The sequence below is a fragment of the Porites lutea genome, chromosome 6 (assembly GCF_958299795.1).
Source record: "Porites lutea chromosome 6, jaPorLute2.1, whole genome shotgun sequence".
In the NCBI taxonomy this organism is placed as follows: domain Eukaryota; kingdom Metazoa; phylum Cnidaria; class Anthozoa; order Scleractinia; family Poritidae; genus Porites; species Porites lutea.
The window spans coordinates 1402501-1416445 of NC_133206.1; the positions used below are offsets into that span (position 1 = coordinate 1402501).

Consider the following 13945-nt stretch of genomic DNA (forward strand, 5'->3'; position numbering starts at 1 on the left):
GGATTTTTTGGGAGTATTCTGTTTTCCATGTCCTTCTTGATGGTGCCAAGGGTTCCCATAACCACCGGAACTGTTGTTGTTTTGAACCCCCACATTCGCTCAACCTCGATTTCCAAGTCTTTGTATTTGTTAAGCTTTTCTGTGGTTTTGACTGACGTGTTGGTGTTGATGGGTATAGTCATGTCAAGGAGAAGGCAGGTTTTATCCCTCTTGTTCTTTAGGACAATGTCCGGCCTATTAGCTGCTATGGTCCTGTCAGAGTGGATGGTCATGTCCCACAGAATAGTGACTCTGTCATTCTTGGTGACAGCACTGGGTTCATGCTCATACCATCATTCCTTCACGTCAATGCCAAACTCTTTGCAGATCTTCCAGTGCATGTGTGCAGCTGCCTTGTTGTGGTGGTGGATGTATTTAGTTTTAGCCAGTTCAGGGCAGCCAGAGACCAGGTGGTCAATGTTCTTGTTGAAATGGCCACACAGTCGACATTTTGGGTCCACGTCAGGCTTCTTGAGGATGTTGTGTTGGTACCAGCATGTTGGGAGGCTATTATTATTATTATTATTATTATTATTATTATTATTATTATTGTTAATGATATATGAAACAAATCATATATGAACTTCGGAAATGAAATAAAAATGAAGAAATGATTGTCGCAGTGAACATGATTTATGCAATTGCGAAAAGAAGCCTGAAAAAAAAAATTCAGGACTTTAACGGGTTCAAACCCCGTTGAAGTCCTGAATTTTTTTCAGGCTTCTTTACACAATTGCATAAATTGCATTCACTACGATGATCATTTCTTCATTTTCATTATTGTTATTGTTATTTTCATCGTTAAGTTATAAAAAAATTGTAGAAAAACTTTTCTTAAAAAAATATTTTTAAGACATTTTTAAAAAGTTATTTAATAATATTATAATACAACATTTTGATGTTCTCGGATGTCATCATCAAGTAAAAGAAATACAGTAAAAAGAAAAGTAACATATAAAAATGTGTTACAAGTTAAACTCTGCTTAACTTTTACACAGTGTTCAATCTAGGCCACATTTTTGCGTCATTGATGCAGAATATTTCATTCTGGCACAAACTAAAATTATTGTGGAGTCATACTGACATGAAAAAAAATTGCCTTGTATTATTACAGTTGACTCCCGATAACTTGAACCCTCACTAACTCGAATCTCATGCTAACTCGAACCAAAATCAATTTCCCCTGGATTTCCGCCATGCATTTACTGTAATAAACCTCTGATTTAATTCTAATTGAACCTCTGGCTAACTTGAAGTAGTTTTTGTTTCCCCTTAGATCATTTCTATAATTATAATTTTACCCTCGATAACTTGAACCATGTTTTGAACCCTTACAAAGTCGGGAAAAAAACAGCCTACTGGCGTCCGAAACATTGAATTTTGAATTTCCCATCGATGTGTTGTAGGCATAATAAAATAGGCTACTAGTGGAGGCTGATGTTGTTTGTCACAAATCTAACATGAAACAGCTTTACTTCTCAAAACAGTAAAACGCATGCTCTATTTTAAACACTTTACTTGAATTTAGCATTTTTTTATGAATTGTGCGATTTTTCTTCAAATTGTGTGATGGGATGCGATTTGAGGTCAATTGTGCGAAATCGCACCATCGCGTAATATCAGATGGCCTGTATTTAGGCAACATTTTTGTTAGGTTAGGTTCTGATTTATAATCTAGAAGTATCTTTCAATTTTCACTTAACATTTTGACTGTATAAGTACTCCCAAAGCAGCAGGCTAACAAAAATGCAGTGTAGGTGTACTTACTAGCCTGAAATGAGTGCATGAAATGATGTGCTTACGAGTAGTTTTTTGTGTCGGGTGTCCGAAAAAGACTGAAGAATACATTTCGATGCTCTGCATTCAATTGATTCATGCTTTGTTTACCAACTTTGTTCTTTCGTTTTTTTTTTTCATTTTAAATTGAAAACAAAAGCAAATTTCATTTCTTGTGCAAAAGAAAATGGCAGTTGAGTTGTTTGAGCTTTTTTGTCACCTTTTAGTCAGAATTGGTCAGTCATTTTTTAAATGTTTCAGCTTTGCGATTATAATTAGGCCACTTCATACAGCTGTACCCCCTGCAGTTCCAGCCTCCATGTTGATGTTATCAGTATTTGACTGTTTACTGCAATAAAGGAATCAAAACTGTTAAGAGCATAAAACTATATTACTGAAAATTAAGATTAATTAAGATTGAAAATTATATGATACGCTCGCAAAGTGTAGTGAAACAGTTTAATATTAAACTTGATTGGAAATTCACTCGTTCACTCACTCCATCGCTCGCATGCTCTAAAACTTATCGTGAACAGGTTTCAGACAAATGATACCCTGATTTATCCTCATGGACTTTTTTTTAATTGTAGCTTGATGCACACACTTTTTTTCTCCTTTGTGTCATGTTGTGTTACATGCACAGTAAATGTTATTGAAATCAAAAGAAATTGCAACTGATTCAAACTATCAGGGTTGTCAGAAAGTTTTATGACGTAGATGACTGAGTTATCAAAGTAAGCAGCCGTCCAGGTCTATTTTATTGTAAAAACGTTATCTGTAAAGAAATGCCAAGCAGAGTAACTGGCCAATACTAACCAAGTTGGTGATGATTTTCACTGGCAGCTGGCTACTTTTGACAACCCTGACTATTTGAAATGTCATTCTTTACACACAGCAAGTGCTTGCCTTTCCATTGGAAACTACTAGTTTCATTTACTGTCGCCCAATATGATGTTTTGTAACCTTTTTGAGCACAAAAAGTAACTTTGACACCACAGGGAGTTTAGTTTGATTGTTTAAGTCACTTCATGTGCCTTCTGTGTGTTTAGTGACAGATACCAGTAAACCCCCTGCAGACAATGTTCCTGATGAGTCAGATGAGATGTATGAATGTGCTGAGCCTGGTACTGGTTCAGTTGATGGTGTTCCAACCTTGGAATATTTGACAAAGATCACAAAACCAGATGATATCAAAGGTGTCATTAAGACAGGTAGGTATTATTTTTATACAATGCTAAAGAAGTATATTGAGTTCCATTAGAATTGGACAGTCTGTGAAAAAACTATGGAACAGAAAACAAACAAACAAAAGCTAACCAAAAAGAAAAGAAAAATTATACAAATACATACAAGTTGCTAAGTTTGCCATGCACAGTTTAATACATGGGTTAACTGAAAACTTTAAGTTTATAGTTTGTGTTGTCTTGTGTCTCAACATTCAGTTTGGTCCTTGGATTAGAAACTCAGTTTCGTATCCTAACATTGGTGATATCTCTTCAGGTTTCCTAAACAAACGTCGCAAAGAAGGCAAAGTTTACATCGGAAGCAAGTTTCAGAAACGATACTGTGTTGTGCGCAATCATATCATGTACTACTTTAAAGACAAGAAATCACCAAAGCAACAAGGAAGCATCTTGTTACCTAATTATAAAGTAGCTCTTGCTAACAAGAAAGGCCGTGAGTTTATTCTCACTTTGGACGGCCAAAGGCCATTTCAGGTACTTGATTTGTAAAATAATATCAAATATTTTGTTGTTTTTAGTTTGTGTCACATTGGTTTCAGAAGTTACACAATCATTTTTTCCCAACCTGGACTTCTTTAGGACCTGCCAATGATCTTAACAAATCTGTGCCACATTATTCTCTGTTTGAAATTTTGTCAGTACTATCATTCATTTCTTAATGCCTTGAAGAAGGGTTCACTTAGTTAATTCTCTTATGCTGTCTTATGCTTTCTTAGTAATATTCATGTGTTAACAGCTGGCTTGAATAAGTCAATGATGAAAATTGGTAAATTAATGCAAAATTTCAAAAAGACCTTGGAATTATTTACATAGAGTGTTATGTAATAATCATTAATGATGATGTCTACGACATTATATTTTTTTATTATTTTATTGTTAAGAGTGTGATAAACCCATGCATCATTAGTATCAGTCTTTATAGGCTGTCTTTATACACTGTAGTTTTCAAAGCGGTCAAGATTAATCAATTCACTTTCCTGACCAAAGAGTTAATTCCAAGATCATTCCTTAATGTGATTAACATGTCTGGTATTTCCAGGTCAAATTATTTTTAAGGACAATTTATCTGTTATTTTTTAGTTTGAGGCTAACTCTAAGAAGGAAGCTGACGAATGGATGTCAGCGATACAAAGTGCCGCTGATGCACCACTGGTAGGTAATCATAATCTAGATGAACTGCGTAACAGGCAACACTCGGATGATGAAAGCAGCTTACATTATGAGAAGAGTGGAATGGAAGAGCCTGAAGTAAGAGCTCAAGATGATGAGGAAATGTATGATGACACCAAAGAAGACTTGTATGAAGAAGTTGGTAGTATTCAACCTGCCACTCCCAGCCAACAGTCCAGTCAATCAATACAGTATGAAATTTCCACAGCAGTTGCTACCTCTCCTAAGCCAGGTTTGACTGAGCAGTTATATTCATTAAATAAATAAATTTTATTTATTTATTTATGCATTCATTTATTTATTTTTCTCATTACATTGATCGTTATTATTTAGAGACACAATCCCTCAAGATGAATAGTGCATTTGCTGTTTTTTAACCTACAATTATGTACAGAAGTATTGGGACACTTTTGCATTTTTTGGGTGTTTTCGAGTTCACACAGGGCCAACCCCTCCCCTCACCCCACAAACAAAGTTGGAAGCATGTATCCAGAATTTTTTCCGAGTTTTAAAAGAAAATTTCAAAAAAGGATGTACTGTTTTATGAGGCAACCCAGAAATAACAGAAAAATATTAAACTGGATTACTGTCCCAAGGACTTTTGTCCATGATGGCAGTCATGGACAGAAGTCTCGGAACGTTTTACATTTTTGGGGGTTTTTCCAATTCACACAGGCCCAACTCCTCCCCTCACCCCACAAACAAATTGGAAGCATGTTTCCAGAATTTTTTTCGGAGTTTCAACTTTGTATAGGGTGGGGAGAGGGAGAACTGCAAGAAAATTTCAAAAAAGGATGTAGTATATTAATACTGGATAACTGTCCCAAGGACTTTTGTCCATGGTTGTAGCTAAGAAAATAGCCTACATTTTGTGACACCATTGGTCAGATGTCATTTCTGGCAATCAGTGGTAGCGTTGCAAAATGGACAAATCCCAACCCATTTGGAATGTACCTACTAAGAGTGGAGGGGGATGGGCAAAACCATCTAAAGGAAAATATTAAATAAAAGCGAAGTTAGAGGAGGGATCGACATTTTATCACACACTAGATAACAACATTCCATTTCCGTCTTTTTACAGCTGAACCTTCACCCGCAACACCCTTGGTAGATGAAGATTATGAAATAGCAGAACAGCCAACTGCTCCTGCTCCACCCCCACCACGCCCTTCCAAACCACAGGCACCAGCACCTAAAAATGACACACCTCCTGCTGTACCCCCACCACGCCCAACTAAGCAACAGCTCCCCACCCCACAAGAGGAAGAAATGTATGAAGAGGCTGATACTCCTGCTACAGACCTTCCTCCTCCTCCAGCTCCTGAAGCGGATGTAGAGTTGGAGAATTATGAGGATCTGGATACAATTCAGGAGCAGGTTTTACCTCCACCACCTCCAGTCTCGGCACCAGCCCCAGTGCCTACTCGACCTCCTAAACGTAAAGTTTCCCCGCCTTCAAAAAATGCTGGCCAGTCTGCAAAGCCACGTAAGTGTTGTTTCTGGTTTTTCTGCCTGACATATTTAGGTAGCGTTTCCGTTCTGTGTAACTAACTGGTGAAATTTCGAACTGTTTCAGTAAAATGGAGTCAATAACTTACTTCACATGTACATGTAGCTGCAACGTGTGTCGATTAAGCAAAACTCTTCATGGAGAGAATGTAGCTGGTTGAAGTCTCAAAAACGTTTTTTTTTTTTTTCGTTCTGCCTCAGTTCTTAATGACCAGGTTAAATTAAGCATTTCATGGTGGCTAAATCATAAATTGACATATGATATACGTATAATATGTGCCGCAGGCGATGAATAGGTAGGTTGAGTGGTTGTACACAATACCTCAACATTTCATATTAATAGACACTGCGTTCTTTATCAGCACCTTTGCTCTGTTTGCACACCTTTAGCATAAATAAGCTAGAGACCTCCATATAACTAAACAAAAAGGATGGCTGCCTTTACGGCAAATGCGTGGTTAGTTTTCAAACAAGGGACGGTAACTCATTTTTTTGATTGTCGTTGTTGTTGTGGGTAAAAGGGGTTGGATTAGTTTAACTGCCACAGCGTAGATTAACGCTAAAAAATTTTAACAGAAACTGCTTTTTGAAGTGTCAACTTTCACGTCTGTCATGATGATGTAAGTAGTGTATTTGCATTGTGAGATTTGTGCTTGCCGAACAATCAGTGCAAATAAGGATTCTGCAACTATCATTGCAGTAAGATCGAGTCTGTTTGATAAGATGATCGTTTCAGTGATCTTATGTCACATTTTCGTCGGTTGGGCAGTAGGGCATTTTTGAGCTTTCGTCCTCGTAAGTGTTGGTATGAGATCCATCTGGGAGAACTGATCTTTTTTGGTTTTAAAATGAGCAGTTCAGAAAGATGTGTCTCCTCCGTGGATGATTACCCCATGGCCCATCGCCGGGAGACCCGGTATGTTTGGATAGAGACAACAGAGATGGTCAAGGCTAACATATCCGTTACCCTTCAGATTCAGCCAACAGGAAGGATGGAACCAGCCGGAGAAGTGATGTGTTGGCAGAAGATGTGAGCTGTTACTGCGGAAGAAAAATCAAGTCACGGGATGCATCTTCTTGCACAACAGAAGGAAAACGCGCCAGATGTCCTTGTCTTCGCAATGGAAGGTCTTGCACAGCAAAGTGTAAATGTCGCTTTTGCGGGAACCGTCCAAGGAAAGAAAGGAGTGCGACGGGGTGCCGATGTGGAGAAGAGAAATACAAAAGAACAAATGACCCAGATTTTGTATCATGCATTGACTCGGAAGGGAAAAGGAAGACAAAGTGTCCTTGTTACAGCAGTGGAACGGGATGTTATGATAGATGCAGATGTTTAAATTGTAAAAACAGTTTTGGTGCCACGGACAGACCTTTTAGGATTCCTCAGCCAAAGCCACCGGGGAAACCGGCCCCTAAAATCGTTGGCTGTAGATGTGGAGAAGGGAGGAAAGACCCAAACCCTGGGTTTTTAGCTTGCGTGGACGTGCAGGGGAAGCGATCTATAAAGGCCACGAGATGTCCATGTTTCAGAGCAGGAATATTATGTCAAGAGTATTGCAAGTGCTTAAACTGCCAAAATTATGGGGATGATGATGGCAGTTCCTCACCTAAACGACTTTGTACCGTCACTGTTGTCTTAAACAGCGCAGAAGAATATCCGCTTTTTTAAAAAACAGAGGCGAGGCTCACTTGCAGTAGCTTGTGTTGAGACGAGACAAATTCTACAGCTAGAAACAAAAAAAAGGAGGAGGGGATGGGGTGAGAAAGAAGAAAAAAAAAACATTAGGCCTACATGTTAACATCACGTAGACTCAGTTTCATGTTCATGTTGCAACTTTTGGCGTACAAACATGTACGCATGCCAGATTGGTTACAAGGTTGACTTGTTTTACAGAGATCTTTCTTAACTCGTGCGTGGCTGGCTAGTTTGTTTTTGTAGGTATCCGGAAATAAAACATACGTTTCAAATGCGCAATAAGCTTCTGTATATTTAATTAGATTGTTTTGCTGATCAATAACCGCGGTTTTTCCCGTCCCTGTACTCTTCATTGTCTTCTCTGCGCAAATCCGTATTCCGGAATCGTTCTTGAGCCTGCCACGTGCTGCTCTTTCTTTTTTCCTCTACACTGTTCCATCGATAAATTACTAAGCCACATATTTTCCCCTCAATCTAAAAGGCTATTTTGTCAAGCGATTACGGCTGGGAGACACTTTTTAGTGCTGTTTATTTATCTATGGCATGGGTGACCTATACTTTGGCCTGTGGAAAGGTTTCGTCTCCCTCCGTCTAAATGACCGCCTGAAACTATCTCACGTTCTCTACAGCCCTAAAATATGCGCATTGCATACAGACCGGTAACCCATTTACGGCGACTGCTTACGAATGGCAAGGACAAGGACAGACCGTAGGACAGGCTGGAGGGAGCCATATACAAATGATACGACTGCTAGGCCATTAACATCGGAGAGACCGGCAGAAACCTTAATACGCGGCTGACTGAACACAAACGAGCAACAAGAAATGGTGATATCAAGAATAACATTGCTAAATACCACTAAAGGCGAGACACCAAATCGACTGGCACTCTGCGACATGCATTACATATTCTACAAACTGCTATTAATTTGAAAGCTAGTTTACTAACAGACGCCTCTGATTCGTAGTCAACAAAGATGACTTGAAAGCCCACAAATTAAAATAGTCTAACGAAGAAATGACCGTTTAACTAACAGTTTGACAAAAGACGGATACAAACGCCCCAATCACCTTTGGAGTGCTCATAGCCTTAACTGACAGAAGACCAATAACATCGCGACTCAATTGACCAATCAGGTCAAATCAAATCAAACATTTATTATGTAAGAACACATAAAAGGAAGCGTCAGAGGTTATCCCTATCGAGGACACTCCCTACATAAAATATAAAATAAATATACTACTATGTGTAAGAATAATTAAGAAATGGCTAAAAAAATTACAAAATTTCACAATACTTCCTAAGTTTACTTCGAGAAATGCTGAAATCCTGTTCGTGCACTATGTCTTTAGGAAGAGCGTTCCACTGTTTAATAATTCTAACAAAGAATGAGTGCAAAAATCAATTTTTTCTAGCTAATGGCTGTCTTAATTTAAATGAATGGTTTGATCTTATTTTACCATAACAATTAAATTCAAAATAATCATTACAGTTAAGGCCATTAAGACCATGAATAGTCTTGTAACACTCTAGCAAAGATAGATATGACCTCCTTGATTGAAGACTGGACCACCCAAGGATTGCCAGTCTTTCTTCGTACGGAGAGTCCCTGGATGACATCGGGAGAGCGTATTTCGAGGCCCTACGTTGTACTCGGGCAAGAGCGTCAATGTTCTTCTGTAAATAGGGTGACCAGAGGGACAGCATATTCCAGAATGGGTATAACCAAGGCCTTGTACAGATGAGAAAAGACTTCCTTGTTTCCTGGACTAACATTCCTTTTAAGGAAACCCACAATCTTGTTGGCTTTGTTTACAACTTTCTGCGTTTGGGTGTTCTAGGATAGATTAGAAGTCAATGAGACCCCCAAATCAACCGTTTCGTTGACAGACTGAAGCGTACAACCAGAGAGCTTGTAAGGATAGCTAGTATGATCTCTCGCATGGGTAACACGTAGAACCTCACATTTGTCAGGGTGAAAACGAAGTTGCCAATTTTCACTCCATTTCTGTAGCATGTTGAGGTCACATTGAAGTTGTTTCTCGTCGTTTTCATCGTAAATAATCCTGTAAACAAGGTCGTCGTAAATAATCCTGTAAACAAGGTCATTAACTATAGTTTTTAAATACCATTAACTGACATTATACAACTCACTTCTGTTCTAAAGATGACCACGGCACAAGTTGTCGCAACGTCATTCATCAACAGTCCTATTCAGGACTACGCTCAATCGGACGATCATATTCCATCTACTTGTAAAATTTTAGGGTCGGTTATTTAAACGAAGTCTAACTTAGACCGCGGTTTATGAAATCATTGGACCACTAGATCTTCTTCTTAAGCTGTTAATTCAAGAAAATAAGTGCTTTTCCATTGTACGCTATATGCTTCATTCAAACTGTTCATGAAAAATGGTGTTTAGAAAAAAACACGGGCTAAACTCCGTTTAAATAATTGGCCCTTAGCGTTTAATCTTTCTCCGCTTACCTATATTTTCACCAAAATATTTGGAAGCACCCTTTTCTTATAATTGTATGCTTCACCCAAGTGCATTTTAAGCTCTTCCTATCGGAAATATATCTCAGTTCCAACTCCAGCGCTCCCTCCTAGTTTGTAGTAGTTATTATATAGCTGTTACTCTCATGCTCATTTCTTTAGTCATTAGAGGTGATGGAAATACTGTACTTTCTTTCAAACTTAAAAGCCCACAGAGGCTAGCCTGCGAGTAAGCTCTCCGGGGCGCTCTGACGGCGGGGCAGGAAAAGGAAAGAGAGTTTGCGACTACGGCTCTGGAATTTGAATTCCGCCTCCAATTCCCCGGTGGCTCCCAATCAGCATTTCGCAGCCACTTTTTCGATGCAGGTATTCAAATTCCAGAGACGTAGTTGCAAGCTCTCCTTCCTTTTCCCACCCCGCTGCCAGAGCGCCCCGAAGAGCTTGCTCGCAGGCTACACAGAGGCAAAGGTATTGGACTTAATTTGCACAATATCGCGAATTATCGCCATGTAATTTCGTTCATTTTTGCAGAAGAAAAAGTTCCCGATCGACCGGAACGCCCGCCGACTGCCGCCAAGCCTGCACCGCCCGTACCGAGACGATCAGACGACCCGCCATCTAGCCCTGCTGAAGAGCCAACCAACGAAATCAACTACGCTAATGTGTATCAAGCGCTGTGGAACTGCGATGCTGGCGATAAAGACGAGCTACAATTCAGACGGGGAGATCTTATTTACATTTACGAAAAGCCGCACGCTGATTGGTGGATAGGATCCCTATTTAAACCTCAGGGGTACAGTGTAGGGCTTGTACCTAAGGATTATGTTATGGAGGCTTATGAGTTTAGCGCAGCATAGCAGGTGGCGAGAGATTTGTTGCGGAAGCGAGACGCGTCATCGCGTAATTTGTAAACGCTTATTTATCATAATAATAATAATAATAATAGTAATTGAGAGGAGTCATGGAAAAAGTCACATGAGGTAAACGAGAGCCCCCCAGGCCACCCTCCCAGGCAAGGGATTCCGGAATCCGGGAAGTTTTGCTGGTGCAAAGCCGAGATCCGGGATATTTTTACCCGTGGAGGCCGAGATCCTAGGCTTTGAATCTGGAATACAACTCAAGGAATCCGGAATCCAATCAACGATTAGAATCCAGAATCCAAGTTCCATTGACACTAGAATCCAGTATCTGGAATCCGAAATCCACTGCGTGGAATCCAGAATTTCCTTACATGAGGCGAAACGAGACCTGTAACATATATCTCCGTGACGTTATTTTAGATGACAGATGTACCCTGAAATTGTCTCCTCCAATTTATCTGTTTTTCTTAGTATAATTGTACAAAGGGAGATGAAATGAAAGAATGGGATTTTTCCAATACGAGAACAGTTATCAAGACAAAATGTGAATTTAAAACAAATAATTAAAAACAAACAAAACATCCATCACAACAAAACCCGAAAATAGTACCTAGAGATAGATTGTAGTGTTAATACTGAGGTAGAAACTATTTTTGAAATCTACCTTAGCATTATTTTTTGTTGAAAATTTACTATTATCGCTAAGCTTATTTTTATACAACTTTTGATTACCGTTATTTTTACGGCAGCACTAAAACACGGAATCCGGAATCCGGAAACGGAAACGGAAACGGAATCACGGAAACGGAAACGGAAACGGATACGGAATCTGTGAAAGAAGGTTCCAAGCGATCGATTTGAAAAAAAATATATTAGCAATGACAATAAAATAAATAAACAGATAAAAAAAAAGACACAAATGAATAAATTAGCTGAGTAGAGGAGAGGAGACTGCTGTATCACTAGAGGAGTCGATTCCGGTGAAAAGACGCTTGATACCACTATCGGCAATGAATAAAAATTCTCATGGGACAGCAAAGCGAGGAGAAAAACGTTACTGACAAAAACTAGTGCCTTAAGAAAAAGGTAAGTTATATGGAGACAGACTTCGTTTGAATCGTCAGAGGCGTCGTTTATATAACTGAAAGGCGTCGCCGTCAAGTTTTTCTTAGTGTCTTTTCTGGGTTGTCTTCAACAGTGTTCAGTTTTATTTATCAAGACAACTTACTCAAGAGAACCATGGCATTGTGGAGTCCAAAGAGAAGAGTGAATTGTGCATGCATTAGCTTGATTCCGCAACCGATTACATCAAAATAATGCGCCATGTTTAATAAGCCTCTTCAACAAAAATACGGACGTCCACGTAAACTCAATTACCGGTACACCAGTATTCCATCAGTATTCAGCTTGGCGAAAAAGTTGAACTTATTGCTAAAACACCGGAACTGTGGTCACGTCACCGGTCGGTCATGTTTGGCGTATTCAGTTTGGGGACAATCACGTGGTGTGGTCTGAGGCTAACTACTACTATTCTTGACAATTAGCCACAAAAGTAATATTTCACTGTATTATTCAACCCATGAACTTGTGAATAAAAATTACTCGTAAAATTACTTTGATCGGCCTTGCAGTGCAGTAACCCACACTACTGCAAACCTTATCAAGACACAATAACAAGAATATACCGTAAATTTCTGAAAATAAGCCCCGGGGCTTATATTTTTCAAAGGCCCTTTTTGGGGGGGGCTTATTTTTGGAGGGGCTTATACATGGAGGGGCTTATACATGGAGGGGCTTATTTTCGGAATTTTACGGTATTTAAGGGAACTGCCAAGAAAACTAAGACAAATTCTCTTTGGATTGTACTAAATTGTGTAATGTGAAATTCTTTAATTTTCTATCATTGATATTTGATTCCGTATTCCGTTTCTGTTTCCGTTTCCGTTTCCGTTTCCGTGATTCCGTTTCCGTTTCCGTGATTCCGTTTCCGTTTCCGGATTCCGGATTCCGTCTTTTAGTGCTGCCCTTATTTTTACCGATATTGCTGAGCGGGAAAATTGAGTTATCAACATATTAATTTTTATTTTGTGGTAGAAATTGCCGGCAGTATTTTTCTAACAAGATTTTGTACTACTGTTGATAAACCCTTTTGTACAACGAAATTATTTCTCTACCTATAGTATTATTAATTTTAGTAATGTTAACGCGTTTGAAGTTACAGATTTGTACTTTCATAAGTTATCCATGCTCTCGTACTTCATTTGAAGATTAAAATACAAAACTAATTTTAATTTGTTTTAAACTTTGTTTTGGTAGTCCGTCTAAATGTTTATGTCGGAAATTTGATACAATCATCACAACTGATGTAAAACAAGAACTTTATAGGGATTTTAATTTGCGTTTTCAAAGACTGAAAAGTCAACAACCGAGAAAATTTGCAGCAGTTAAAGGATCCTGTTTTGTTTTTGTTTTTTTTCGATTAGTATGATATAAAGCAAATAAAGAAAGTTTAAAACATATTGCGAAATCCTCGTTTTAGCTATGAGAAAAAAAACCCGTTATTTGAAGCGACTAAAGCCCTTCCCTGATATTTGATGAGTCACCACCTAATGATTAGGCACATGGAACAACATGGCGTGCAATCGTCCGCAAGATAAGCACAAGCGCTAGCCGCGCGCGTAGATGCAGAAAATGCCCTCTCCTCGCTTAGCTATTTAGCAAAGACAGCGTAAGCCCCATTTACATCACATTCCCTTTTGGTCCAGCACTTCTCAAAATGGGCACGTGGGGGAGCGTTATTTTTGGCACGCCTCGCCTGTTTTTTTACCCTGTAAACGCAAAGTTTTGGTCAGCGGGGCCGGCAAAAACACAGAAGACTGTGGGAAGGAGATTGTATGATAATCAACATCAATGGCTGAGTTTATTGGGGCCGCCTATGGAAATGTGGGCTCTGTCATTAGCACCAAAGCACACATTTGGAAACGCTCATTTGTGACTTCCCCAAATAAGTTTTGCAGTAGTTCTATATTCGGATGTGGAAGCGAGGTAATACAATGTAATCGCTAGTCGACGATTGGGAGTATCCGTACCAGCAATTTCTTGGAAATATCCACAAAGTCTCCACAAAGTCGCAAAATCTTCCAGACGTCTTTAT

At 39.1% G+C, this 13945-nt stretch overlaps 1 protein-coding gene across 2 annotated transcripts in view; it reads left to right on the top strand.

The window, feature by feature from the left end:
• Positions 1 to 10895, top strand: part of LOC140940193 (uncharacterized) — a 14828-nt gene extending 3933 nt beyond the window's left edge. The window contains exons 4-8 of one of the 2 annotated variants that reach the window (XM_073389108.1): positions 2865 to 3026; positions 3316 to 3533; positions 4140 to 4461; positions 5311 to 5715; positions 10463 to 10895. In XM_073389108.1, coding sequence (XP_073245209.1) covers positions 2865 to 3026; positions 3316 to 3533; positions 4140 to 4461; positions 5311 to 5715; positions 10463 to 10788 — 1433 coding nt within the window. In that variant the 3' untranslated portion in view covers positions 10789 to 10895. Of the gene's footprint in view, positions 1 to 2864; positions 3027 to 3315; positions 3534 to 4139; positions 4462 to 5310; positions 5716 to 6712; positions 7473 to 10462 lie in introns of those variants that run through there. The other variant, XM_073389106.1, reaches the window with a different exon arrangement.
• The last annotated feature ends 3050 nt before the right edge of the window (positions 10896 to 13945 follow it).